The 14,536-nt window shown below is 47.5% G+C and overlaps 1 protein-coding gene across 2 annotated transcripts in view; it reads right to left on the minus strand.

The window, feature by feature from the left end:
- The window catches only part of LOC139747466 (uncharacterized), a 148,139-nt gene extending 136,636 nt beyond the window's left edge, over positions 1-11,503 (minus strand). Inside the window, exon 1 of one of the 2 annotated variants that reach the window (XM_071659829.1) lies at positions 10,980-11,503. In XM_071659829.1, the coding sequence (XP_071515930.1) occupies positions 10,980-11,208 (229 nt within the window). In that variant the 5' untranslated portion in view covers positions 11,209-11,503. The remainder of the gene's footprint in view (positions 1-10,979) is intronic. The other variant, XM_071659830.1, reaches the window with a different exon arrangement.
- Positions 11,504-14,536: the final 3,033 nt, after the last annotated feature.

The following is a 14,536-nucleotide window of genomic DNA, read 5'->3' on the forward strand; positions in this document are numbered from 1 at the left end:
GATTTCTTAGCTTCAAAAATTTTGAAACGCTAGATTTCGTGTTCGTCGAAGTATGGCCGTGTGAACAAGTTGTGTCTTTGTTGTGTTTATCTAGTAAGGGGGAATCTGAGAACATAGAATGCTATAGCGTGAGGTAAGGGAGAGCAGTTTGTCTATGTTTTGATGTTGGTGGTTCGTTATGGAGTGGTTTAGGTGGTAAAGGAGGAGGAGGGGGGGGGAGGCCTCTCTCTTGCTGTTGCAGAGAGCTCAGAGCTCAGCATATTGACATTATATTTCCCTGGAGACATTCCTCTTTATGAATGCAGGTATGAAGACTTCATGGTCTTCTAAGCAACCAGTGACTATACTGATACCCAGTTGTGTGCGGTTCGTAATGTTACAGTGTCAACCTTTGAAAAGCTGGTGACCAGGCAGGTGAGGCGTGGTTTAAGTTGGAGCGGATGATCTGTTTGTAGAAGGATAACGTGGGATTCCTTTTCCTGGTGTAGAACGAGAGCCACTAAACGTTCTAACGGCGTTTAGTGTGTCTGTGTCTTGGTGTTGATGTCTGTGATATGGAGAGCGAATGTCTGGTGTGTGTGTCGTGTGATGCCCAGTGTGGCTGAAGTTCTGTCCAGTGGCGGGAATGATTGACCATCCTGAGAGAGAGAGAGAGAGAGAGAGAGAGAGAGAGAGAGAGAGAGAGAGAGAGAGAGAGAGAGAGAGAGAGAGAGAGTTTGGTACGGGCAGATTTTGTCTCTACGAAGCTTTAAGAGATACCTTTACAAACGCACAAAAAAGTTTCAGAGAAACATAAAACACAAAACGCCGAAAGATTAAACCAGCAGAAATAAGACAGCAAACAAAACCCCGCTCCTAGGTATACAGGAGCACCAAAGACAGAACAGTGTACTCCGCAAACAAACATGTGGTTCACATATACATAAAACAAACACAAAACAGTGACCACACAACACAGACCATATGCACACAAGAACAAAAACAAAACAAATACTGCTACCATCAGACACGTTGAAACAAACGCAGAACAAACAGACGCAAATAAAAACACACACACACAAAAAATCATTTCAACAGCGGCAGCTTCGAGGCTGCACTGCACTCTGGAGCAGGGAAAGTATGGCACCCTTTAGGAGAGAAAATCTTGGACAAGACTGTACCCATTTCCGTCCTTTTGACGGCGTTAACAGCAAACAGACGGAGATACATACAGCCTCTCCGTTGCAGGCCTCGCGCGCGCGCGCGCGCAGTGTAACCATCTTAAGCAAATTCTGAGGAACACATCTTGAAGTAATGATTCTAGTTAGCAATGAGGGTCGCTTTCCATGCTTTCCTTTGACGAAACCGCAAGACGCTGGAGCACAGCTGTGTAGGTAGACCGGGCTCCTCCGCAGGTCTGAGAGAGGGTCGTCGTGTTTGTACACAGAACAGCAGTAGAACACATGGACACATTTTTGATAGTATCTTCATTTTTATCTTTTTACCCACTCAGAGCTGATCACGGTGGTCATACAGTGTAAGGCCCAATTTCATTCGTCAGTTCAGGGCCCAATAGGATAGCCACGTAGTGTAAAACGCATTTATTTATTTTTTTCATATACCTACTCACAGCCAATTACGGTGGTAAAGCCAAGTCCTTTACCATTCAGATCTTGTTCCGGTCGTCACACAGTAAAGAAACAACACATCTCTCCGACCTACGACCTATTTACAATATATATAAAAGGTTGTATGATAGACAATGTTCAAGCTATGGGCGGCCCCCACGAGTGTAGAACATCAACCCCGTACAGCACGGCAATTGAAGGTCCTGGCTTTCCTCGTCAGTCGTGGAGAAATGACGTTAGATATTATTAGAGATGAGCAGCAGTGGGATAAGGTCCAGTGGTCGATGACCAACATTGGCCTCTTCGCTCAGGTGACGACGAAACGATCGACTCCTGCCACCAAAACGATATGCAAATGGGGGTTATGGAGAGACGGTGGGGTTGCGGGCTGATTCACCGAGAATAGTTATATCGTTAAGGTGAATCAGGAATATTCTTCCACGAATATTACAGTGAAGCGTGTTAGATATTACTCATGATAATGAGGATACAGCACCAGTTAGTTCCCTTTCCAAAAATTCATTTTTTCTCTTAGAAAATCTCAAAGATAAAAATTGGTGAATTGGTTAGAAAAGAAAAATTGGGTTTGACACCTCCTGGCCATCGCATCGAGACCCTGAATAAGTGAAGAGAAAATAATGATATTAGACTGTGTGAAAATGCGAGAATCACACACACACTCACACACACAAAAAAAAAAAACACATATGAATATTTTACTAAATGTATGAATATATTATAGAAAACAGTTTATTGATAAGTAACACATTTCATTCTGTTAATGATGGATTCTCTTAAGTTATACAATACGCCTCGCATTTTTTCCCAACCCCTTCCATGTCAATGATAGAGTGATAACGCTTTGATTATGGATATAAACTGGGGATATTTAGAGATAAGATATTACGTGTAATTATCAGTAATTTTGGATTCACTGTACCATATCATGAAGCTGTCCTGATATCAACACAAGGACTCAGAAATAGAATTGGAAATGGTGCATTACACACCCAGCATAGATAAGTGAATAATGAATGCCATGTATAAAGATGTATCATTCACTCTCACTGTAAATATTTACAAGTTTCAAAATACAGCGAATTTTTAAGATATTTTTTTTTTCAATTTTTGAATGAAATGATGATCCCAAATTTGTGAATGGCAGTGAATGACGTAAAATGAATAAGTCAGTCAGTAGTTCACAGCATGGTCCACTTTTGGGATTTTTTTTTTTTTAGATAAGTTATACAATGAAGAAAACAACAGCTTCAGTGCTAACAGAAAACCGTGAATGATCCTCACAACTTCTCTAAGTTGTTAGATAACAATTTTCTCCCTCGTGTGTTGTTGAAGTTGTCTACATACTCGCATTATTCGCTCCTGTTGGCTTGTAGTAGGAGGTAAAAGAAAAAAAAAGTAAACAAAAGCACCTCTGGTACCTTTTTTATGGCAATATGTTTTATTGCATGATAATTACCCACTGAAGTGTTGAAGGCTTTGATGGAGACAAGATGAAGTGGACCACTGATACGAATCTGATACTCGTAAGTGGTCATCACAGTGGGAGGAAGATAGTTTTACCTGCCACTTAAAAAGCACTAAGTTGTTTTTTTTCCCCCTTCAGAGTGTGGGACGGTGAGGCTGTACGTTAAGCTTTATCCTCAAAATCAAGCTTTTGTCAGTGATGCAAAGCTTGACACTCATATGTCGCTGAAGGAGCTCCAAGCTTTTACCCCCAGTGGGTCGCTGGTCTTGTGTATTGATATTTATCTTCCAGCTTAAGCTTTTTTCCAGTTCCTTCACAAGTGGAGAGTTCGGTGTCTCCCGAGGTGACGCAGCCAGATCCAAAAAAAAAAAAATGAATAACCATCTCGAAAATAATTTACAGAAAACTATTTAAACGTCAAAAAGTTATGAAAAACTACAAGAGTTATTTTGAGAATTCGTTAATGACAAGAATATTTTTGTATGCAAGGACACAGGCCTGTGTTTATATATGATAAAAAAAAAATCACTTCAGAACAGAATCACTGTATAATGAAATCATGCAATTTACAGAGAATATACACAGTTACAGTGATGAATAATTGGTGTAGGAATAGACGCAATTAAATTGGGACGTCAGCGAATAATTGTCTGATGAATCGGGACATTAATCAATAATCAAAGTTGCCACGAAATTCGTAAATCAGAATTTTGAAGAAGAAAAATTGTAAATAACTTTTCTCTATAGCTCTGTAAATAAAGTCTTATTTACATTTTTGTTTTACACCAAAATTCACCGCCAGAATTTATCTCACACAAGTACGGTATATGATCCCGCGCGATACACGCTCATATTTCACGAACGAAACTTGTCCCAAATTATAACATATGACTTAGATACACTTTACTGCTACTACTACTACTACACACACACACACACACACACACACACACACACACACACACACACACACCAGACTTGATTTTCTTGCTGGTCGAGGCAGTGGTCAGTAGCGTGTTTGCACTCCGCGAAGACACTCTATAATTCCCGTGATACAGTCTGGATTGCGCGTTGCGGCCCAGCAATAAATATTTGAAGTCTTCTCATTTGGAGACGGCCAGTGACAGGGAAGGTCGAGTCCGGGACGAACTTACCCGCCAAAACGAAAGCGGTGTTCGAGGTGGTCTGCACGGAGACTCCTCACGAGAAGGTTTTCCCAATGTACGGAAGGAAGGTGGTGTGTGTGTGTGTGGGTTTTTTTTAAAGGATTCCAGTCACGGAGGGCGGGCGTACACGAAGCCAGGATGTCGGGGAAGCGTTGGAGAAATGAGAGAGAGAGAGAGAGAGAGAGAGAGAGAGAGAGAGAGAGAGAGAGAGAGAGAGAGAGAGAGAGAGAGATGGGGATGATGAAAGAAAGGGGTTGTGAAGGCTAGAAAGGAATAGATGTATGGTGTGTGTGTGTGTGTGTGTGTGTGTGTGTGTGTGTGTGTGTGTGTGTGTGTGGAATGGCTAGTTAGTAGCCGCTTAGTTACGGTCAGAGGGAGAGTGATGTGAGCGATGGTGGCACGGAGGGAAGGTGTGGGATGGTGGGTTTACCGGGCATCACTTGAGTCCTCGTGAGTCAGGATGGGAGTACTTCCCTGGGCGCGGCTGCTGTCCACAACCTACTGACACAGAGGGTGTGAGATGGTTCCCAGACACCACCTCAACACTACTAAATCAAAGACACCTGAGACTTAGTACCCATCTTTCTTCCTCCTCAAAAAAAAAAAAACGAAAAAAAAAGATCCCCAGGGAAATCGGTTCCTAGTGTGTCGTGGGAGTGAGTCTGCGTTAACTCATAAAGTTACTGGCCGACGATAATCATATATAATTCGCTCATGTGGAGCATACAACTGTGATCACATCCTGCCACGCTCTGCCCTGCCCTTCAGCAGGACGCAACAACCTCAGTCTCGCGTATTAGAATCAATCAGTCGACAAGACTTGAGTCCGGTGGTAAGCGGATACGATCCCTCAACTCGACCACGGCTCACATTAAGGGGATCCATTGCGATGCTAATCCCAGTGACGGAGCCAGCGCTCTTGCCTCTTATCCTTCCATTAAATCCTTCGAGGAGATAATGATGAGTTATAATCACCGGTTAGACCTTGCAACACCATCATCACCAGCGGACAGGCAGTTCCTCCTCCTACTCCTTCTTCTTCTTCTCCTTCGTCTGGCCTAACTTCAGCCACTAAATATAAATGTTTACCTTCGGCAATCACCATGACCTAACGAGATAATTAGAATGATCCAATGGCCCATCGCTCTTCCAAAACACTCCTTCTTGGCCACCAACAGCAGCCAGCAGCAGCAGCGGCGGCGGCAGCTCGTTTCGCCGCCGCTGCCGAAGGAGGATGGGGGAAATCTTCGGCAGGAGCTCTGCTGCCTAGGACAGTAAGGGTTCTCCGTCACAGGGGAGTGTGTCACTTGCTGGAGGAACGGAAGGAGGGTTTGTGCCTGCAGCCGGGAAGAGAGAGAAGATACACGACTAGAAGTTCCAGGAACTCCCGCCGGCAGCTCTACTGGACGGTTGTGGAGAGGACTTCCTTTGGCTGTTTATTTGAAGGATGTCTTGGAGTAGCTACTGGAGGGTTTCTCTTGGAGTGTTTAGCACGAGGCCTCCGTGAAACCTGTAGTAGAAGAATCCCCTGAGGTTTCTTAGGGGGAGAATTATCTTAGATTTGTGGTTGAAGGCTTCCGGGTTTCCCTGTGGTATCAGTGAAGAAGAGGTTTCCTTTGGGTATCTAGTGGGAGGTTTTCCGCCTGCCTTTTAACTGGGAGACACCATTGAGGATTCCGGTAAGGGAGGGCGGGGTGGGGGTTTTCATGGAATGCCTGAAGGTGTCCACCAAGGTTTCTATTGTTCATAGCGCCTTTAGATGGTCTTTGTTTTGACAGGTTTCTTTGGTGTCTAATTTCGTGAGGTTTCTCGGGTTTCTGTTGTAACGGACCAGGTCTGTGGTCCATGTTGTCGGGTTTCTGTTGTTGGTATAATGTTGTGGGTTTCCTTATATCGGGTTTCTGTTACCGTTGGGCAAAGAATAAGCGTTGTCTTTTGAGGATTTGTAAGTGGTTGTTTGTCTGCTTTATGTACGACTTTCGTTTGTTGTTTGTAAATGTTTCTTAGGTTTCTGTTATTTGTGAGATTTCTTTGATCTTCTTTGTCTGTCGGGTTTCTCTTGAGCCGGTAGGTTTCTTGGGGTTTTTGCAGTTCGTGCGATTTCTGAAGTCTCTGGAATCTTATGTTACAGCAAGACTGTCTTGATATGTGTTGCAAGTATGTCAGGAAAGTTGGATATAGACACCAAACACACCTCTCCTCTCGTTCTTAAATCCGCACCAAGGAACACCACTTTCTTGACCCGACCACCAACCACACTATCGCCCCATCGCTGCGACACCTTTGCGTCCGTCGGTGTGCGAAGGTCTCCTCCCAGTGTGAGAAGCCCCGTAATGAGGCAACGGGCGCCGAAGACGTCGACACAAAAGCCTACGGGAACGCCACACCGGAAGGCGCGGCGTGAAGCGTACTACCACATACATAGGCCTACCCATATTATAAGGCTTATACAATCCGCGCGCGGGGGACCAGCAGCGTACAGCCACCAACATATACCCCTCCTACATGCCCACATACCCCTCCTACATGCCCACATACTCGCCTACATGCTCACATGGCCCGTGGCAGAACCGTGTGCCTAGTTGTACACCCTGTTAAGCCCATGTCCAAGAACGTATTCCTTATTCAGACTCTCAGATACAACCGTGCGCATCCAGACGTACCCTGACACCAGGCATACGCACTCCTCAAAAATGCTCGCCCAGGCCCTCCCTCTTCCTGTACGCCCACGCCAGGAATGCCCACCCAGATCCTCCACGCCCACGCCCAGATGCACGCTACCTCCACGCCCACGCCCAGAACTCGACCCCCCTCCCCCCTCCGCCCTCAATACAGCTCATGAATGTGGAGGAATGTCGGGCCAACAGACACGGAACACAGACACGGAGAGCGCCCAGACCCAACTCTTCTGACAAAGATTTATTAACCTATGTGTGCGTTAGGATGGGCCAGAGCGTCTGTGCCGCGTCTGTGGGGTCTGTGATAAGAGCTCGACGTCTGTATTCCGTGGAAGTCTTGAAGTTCCTGTAGTCTGAGTGTGTCGTACTGAAGCATCTTGTATTCTCAGAGACACTGTCTGTATCCTGTACAAGAATAAAATCCGTACACTAGAAATACAGTAACCCTTGTATTCTGTGAGAAACGGCAGCCTACGAATTCCCTCGGGAACTGAAACGTCCGTAATATGAAAACCTCTGTGCATTTCAGAGGGACTGTAACTGTATTTGGTGAACGACTCCAGGCACTGTAATATGTGACTTAGCCAGAACTTCTTTTTCAACTGTTGAAGCTCTGTGTGATCCATCAGAACCCCAGTGATGTGTGAGGAACATGAACCTAACGTGCCTGGTAACCGGGCAGAACCCTGGTGGTGTGAGTGTGGCTAGACCATCATCCGCTATCTTCCACGAGATCGAACCCCCGCCACACATAATACAAGGGCGCCATGTGAACGGAGTGGAATCCAATCCTGCATCCGTCACGACCCTGCATGGTGAATGCCGAGGCGTCCTGCTGGCCAGCGATCACACTCCAAGCAAGAGAATCACACACACACACACATACACACACACACACACACACACACAGTGTTCACCTTCGTAAATGGTACAGAAAGTGTATAAGATTCAGGAGACAATAAGAAGCCCAATGACATATGGCATTTCACAGTGATCAGCTGTATCTTCTGTACTGTCGGAATTCCCGAGCGAGGGACAGTCAAATATGGAATGTGAAATGAGTGTGAACGATTCGTTCTGGGCGTCTTAACAGGGGAAATGATTAAGCGGTTTGTAGTGGCACAATACACACGTATCTGACGGGGTATCGGATTCTCTCATGGGTAACGTAATGACTTTACGATAACCGGGTCTGTGATGGTGTCTCGCTCCTCGGGGATTACCGTCACATCAAGAGGTGTCACTGGCTACTCGTGCGTTGTCATCGCTTCAGCGCTACCCCCCTCGATGCTTCTTCCGGATCCTCAGTTTTTGGCGGAATCCCTGGCAAAATTTGCAGAACTCTTAGAGACGTGGTAAGAGCGTCGGAGACACCGTCGGAGCTTCGGCGATGTTGTTGAAGCTCTGGCGAAATCGTCGGAGGATGAGCAACATCGTCGGAGCATTAGAGAAATCCTTAGAAGCTCTGGCGAAATCGTCGTAGCCTTGGCGAAGTCGTTGCAGCCTTGGCGAAATCGTCGGAGCCCTGGCGAGATCGTCGGAGCCCTGGCGAGATCGTCGGAGCTTTGGCGTAAGCCACGGAGTACTGACGGGTTCGCCGGCACTTTGGCAGGATCGTGGATCATTACCGCTAATAGGACGATTGTTGAGCAATTACACCCGTAAGTGTGGCTTTGTCTGCCCTCTATTGGTGGACCCGAGTGAGGGGAGGAAAGCTGGAGGGTGGGAGGTAGGCATGCAGGAAGGTTGAGGCTGGGGAAAAATAAAAATAAAAAGTAATTTGTAGTGACAAATTAGGAAGTGCGTGATGATGATGATGATGGTGAGTTTGATGATGACGATGATGATGATGATGATGATGATGATGATGATGATGATATGAAAAAAAAATAGGTAAAAGAGGAATGAACAGAGAAATAGAGAGAATGATAGTGTAGGGGAGGGATAGAAGAGAAAGATAAGTGATAAGGATAAAGCTCAAACAGAAGGATGAGATAGAGAGAAGAGAAGGTTTTGCGAGAGTGAAAATCATTATACGAAGACTAGGAAAGAGGACGTTTCAGCAACAAAGAGGAAAAGAAGAGATGGGAAAGAGAGACAGAGGAAGAGTGAGATAGAAGAGAGATAGTAATAGAATGCCATAAAGGAAGATGGAAAAAGGCAAGGATCATGAGTAAAAAAGAGACGGAAGCACTCAAGCCCAAGACAGACGCAGCAAAGAAAGAAAGATGAGAATTATTCGAGTTTAGAAATGAAAAAGAAAAACGCTAACATAGAAAAATCGCGACATAAATACAAGTTTAAGAGTCATACAGAACCACTGAAGAAGAAGAAGAGGAGAAAGAAGATGGAGACAGACGACCCCATAATTTAACCATACCAACACAAGGACACAGAAATACACAGCTTCCTACCCCGGAGCCTCCCTGACGCACACATCACCACACACACACACACACACACACACACACACACACACACACACACACACACTGCGCATGGATGTGCAGTCATGCATGCACACTGCCCTGTATATCACCAGTGAATCCCCCCCCCCTCCCACTCACTATATATGGCATTAAAAGCAATTCTGCATTTGATGTGAATGAACAAACGTGTGTATGTGTGTGTGAGTGTGTGTTTTTTATATGTATGTGTGTTTGTGTATGGTGACAGATTTGCTTAATTTTGACAAAACTAAAAAAAAAAAATAGTATAACTGTGGATCCAAAGTTAGGTATTCAAATGAAACAAAATATATGAATAACAGTTTTCGTTTATGCGTACTCATATCATACGCATATCTGTATTCAATCAATTCTGACCTTTTCAGGCATAGAAACGATTTGACTTTAAACCCTAGCGTTTGTGGAGACCATGAATACTCCTCTTGTTCTAAGATTCCTTTTTTATACGAGATATTTTTAGGTGTTGAATTAAGCCTTTTGTACTGGCTCAAAGTTCTTGCTGTTCTCGATAACAAGAGAACACTCATGAAAACGTTATGATGCTGAATAGAACACCAGGATCATAGATATTTTTTTTTTCTCTTTTGCTTTTTTTATATTGCTGCTTAGGACAGAACATGGCAGTGAACAGACGAAATACTCTCTCGAACGAACGAGACTAATGCGAACGTTTGTGTCTGGTCTCGTCCATCAGAATGCCATCAATTATGAATGTATTACGTGAAATAAGAGATAATACTGTCAGTACAGATAGCGAAGCCACTTCCAAAGTACGAAGTGTTAGACATTACCCACGAGATCTCCAACACACTGTGTAGAACAGGAGAACATTGATGAACATCTCTGCCACACGTGGGACAGAAATTTTTTCCCCCGACATGACAGAGCAGTAAGATGTGTTCACCACTGGAGAACACATCTTACTCACCCAAAACAGAACATTTGTTCCATATGAGTGGCCAGAGGAAGAGCAGACGACCAATCACCACAGCAGCATACCCATCCGATACATATTCAAGCACATATGTGTGGTGTCTCAAGGAGGAGAGACATGGGAGCAGACTCGGCACAGGCCAGAACAGAGAGAGAGAGAGAGAGAGAGAGAGAGAGAGAGAGGAACTCGTGTGTGTTGATGTCGTTGTGGTACATCAATTGAGAGTAACCGCACGATGGCGGAGTCGAGGCCAGCAACAACAACAGCCTCGTTAAATGATGCATAAGTGAGCCTTAACGCCCGACGACATGCGATACTAAAGGTCAAAATCCTACCATTAACTAATGTGACCTTGGCTCTACTGTAAGCCTGGTCTTGGCTCAAACAGCTGGTGGAGGGAGGGGTTCTCCTGGCCCTCCCGGCGACGTCTCCGCCGTCAGGAGGAACCGTCTGTCACCCTCCCTAAGAAGACCTCCTCTTCCTCCCTCCCTCCACAGGAGTGTCATAAGGACACCATAAGGACCACCCTGGTGAGGGAAGCGATGAACTTGGAGACGACTCCTGAAGGAGGTGAGAGAGAGCTGACAGTCAGGAGGAAGGTGAAGACTGACTCGACAGGACATGAGGTTTGTGTACTAACCGTCGACGGAGGGCGATGGACACTGCGACGTGAGGTAAGATCCCATCGGATAGCCCGGGTAGGAGGTCTGAGGGTACATGGGCGGGAAGCCGTAGCTCGGGGGGTTGTAGCCGGGCGTGGGCGGCTGCTGGTAGCCCAGGGGCTGGGCGTAGGGCGGCGTGTGGGCCATGCTAGCCAGCCCTTGCTGCGGTAGGTCCATGTACTTGGAGGCCAGGTCTTGGTCCGGCATGGTCGCGGTTTCTGCGGAAGCCAGTTTGGTGGTGTGTTGGAGTCCGGCGGTGGCGGTGGCGCGCGGCGGCGGCGGCGGTGGTGGTACAACAGGAGGAGCGGCACTGGTTGTGGCGGCGGTACAAGAGGGAGGGAGGGGAGGAGGGTTTTACACAGAACACACAGGTTCAGTCAGTCACTTACGAACACTCGGGGCGTCGGCAGGTTAGGGCCGCGCCAAGAAGAACAACGCCAGATAAAGACGCACTCTGTACAGTAGTTAGCTTCACTGCAGAGCGGATACTTGTGTGAGCCTCTAATCTCTCAAGGTAACAACTATCAACCCCTGGAGCCAACGCCACGCCCCCGCACCCGCGTTCCCCACCCGATTGGCCGGCGTGGCCGGGGTTAGCCTGTTGCGAGGCGTGACGTCACCGCTCCCTCCCCTACTGGAAGCCCGGCGGCCAATCAGCTCCCTCTCCTCTTCGATTCCGCCCCGCCCTTTCCAGGCCAGCTCCTGGAAGTCATGCAACGGTTGCTGGAGTGCTTGACAGGTAGATTCGAGACGAGAAATGGAACGTACAAGTTATAACTTGCACTTAAAGCAATTACATATAAACTATATATTGAATTTAGTTAGTAATTGTAAGGCTATAGCGACTGGGAGCCGTGGCTTCAATTTGGTTATGAGTTAACGCTGGTGTCTCCCTGTCCTGTGTCATATATCACAGTCACAACGCTCGTGTCCAACACGCTGATGAATAAGCCTTTTTACTCACCCTCAGGAGTGTGTTCATCCGTATTCATGACACTATGGTCGTTATATGGAGATTAGGTCATTGGGGTAAACAGATCCTTAAACAAGCTCGTTCGGTTGTTAGCAGTGGATACTGTTTGCTCCGAGGAGCTTTGTTGTTTGAGGTCACACAAGGTGATTTCAGAGGTCAGCCTGGAAGGAAAGTAATGGTTTTCCCAGAGGATTGTTATGAAATCTGGAGTCAGAGAGACTGAAATCAAGCCCCATGAAGCAGACGGTACGACCCTTGGGCACGACGGCACGACTCTAGAGCACGAAGGTATGACCCCTTGAACACGAAGGAACGACCCTTTGAGTACGAAGGGACGACCCCTCGAGCATGAAGTTACGACCCTTGAGCACGACGGTGCGGCCTTTCAGCACGAAGGTACGACCCCTTGAGTACGACGATACGACCCTTGAGCACGAAGGCACGACCCCTTGGGCACGAAAGTACGACCCCTTGAGCACGACGTTATGGCCTTTCGGTATGATGACCTTTGACCTGCCCTTCGTGGTCAGGCCAAAAGGCCAGAACCATCATACCCAAGGGATCGTACCGTCTTGCTCAAGGGTCGTACCGTCGTGTTCAAGGGTCGTACCGTCGTGCTCAAGGGTCGTACCGTCGTGCTCAAGGGATCGTACCGTCGTGCTCAAGGGTCGTACCGTCGTGCTCAAGGGTCGTACCCTCGGGCTCAAGGGTCGTACCGTCGCACTCCAGAACTTAAGGACACTTGGTCGAATCCCCCGTGTGGGTCCCATTGATACCCAAACAATCTTACTCATTCATTCATTCCCAGGTGGTCGTTACCTGTCATTAAGCATTACTCTAAACGCCGCCTTATCCCCAGGGTTCTTAAGGACCATTTCGCCACTTGATGATTTAAGGTCTTTCATACTTAACTCCACCGGTAATTTACTCACAAATCCGTATAATCTGAGCCACTATGCCAGCATGTGGTGGAGGAGGTGGTGTTGGTGATGGAGGAGCTTTGGTCGAGGAGGAGGTGGAGTAGGAACTGGAGGAGAAGGTGGAAGAGGTGGGGGAGGAGGTGGAGTAGAAACAGGAGGAGGAGGAGGAGGAGCTGGTGGAGGTGGAGGAGGATGAGGTGGAGTAACAACTCGACCCGACCAGCTCCGTCACCCCCTCCAGCCCGCCCGCCTCCTAACACTTGGTGCGTCGAGTGTGACTCGACCTCCCTCGCCTCACTCCAACACCCTCCGCACGTGGTCACTCCCACCCACCCCGCCCACCCACCCCCTCCCTCTACCCACCCCTTCTAAGACACCATGCCATTCATCCCCCTCCCCTCCCCTCCCTACTCCCCCCTTCGTCACAGCCGAAACTTAAGAAGCCTTTTAAGATGGCTGCCCCTGTTCATCCTGACACCCCCACCCCCACCCCCCCACCCCCTCCCCCCTCTCCCACCTCCCCTCCACTCGATGAGAAAATCTCATTAGAACGTCCACTGGGGGTAGGGTGGGGTGTGGGGGAAGGCCTTCCTTTGCATCGAAGTCCGTCTTAGCGGGGTTGGATTAAAGGGCTTAACAAGCAATTAGGATCAGAGATGGTGTCATTACAGTGATCAGCAGCCGGCCCTAATGACTGGATAGTGTCATAATGGCCAAAGCATTTTGTGAATGAACAGCATTCTGGGACTCGTGGCCGCCGTCACACACACACACACACACACACACACACACACACACACACACACACACACACACACACACACACACACGAGTTACTCCATGAAAGCTTAACTCTGTTTCTCTGCCTTGCTGCGAGGCCTCAGGACCTGCTTTCTTAACCCTCTTAGAGTTGAGCACGACGACTTAACCCCATGAGGACGACGACCTACTGAACCCCCGCGTGTAGGGACGACCCGCTGAACCCTTCTTCCTTGGGTATGACGACTGAACCTCCTTCAGTACGATGGCTTGACCCCTTGACTCGAAGTCGCCCCCACCTTGAATGCGACGACTCAACCCCTTTTGAGTACCGACGACTAACCACAGCCATCGGTACTCAGGGGAGTTATGTCGTCGACCCCAAAGGGTTAAACAGGTAAGGGATCTTTATGGGCCAGGGTGGATGGTCAGTCCCGGTGGGAGGGGGTTGACGACTTCCCCGTTACCGTTTGAGCAACAGATGGAGGGATCTGGAGGGTCCCGTTCTCCCGTTGTTTTGCGAGTTGTCTGTTTTGCTTATCCAGAGACGGTAAACAGTAATGCTGGATTTCTTTGAGTACTCTGTTACATTATTGGCACTTTTATGATCTATTATCTCACATTATCATCGTGTGTTATATGGTGTTATATCAACTATTCTTTCTCGTTCGTTCAAGACTTAAGCCGTGTTTCTAAGCGTAGCACCTTCACCTTCGGGGCTCCTAGTGCTTCACCTACACCTGGAGCGTTCCTCTTGTGTCACCTACACGGACGACTCCACCTCCACCTCTCACAGCGCCCTCACTTAACACGTTACCTTCAGCTAGCACAGCTCCTCCTCCTCACGAAACACATTTCGTCAAACGTAGCACCTTAACCTAGC

The sequence above is a fragment of the Panulirus ornatus genome, chromosome 68 (assembly GCF_036320965.1).
Source record: "Panulirus ornatus isolate Po-2019 chromosome 68, ASM3632096v1, whole genome shotgun sequence".
Lineage (NCBI taxonomy): Eukaryota > Metazoa > Arthropoda > Malacostraca > Decapoda > Palinuridae > Panulirus > Panulirus ornatus.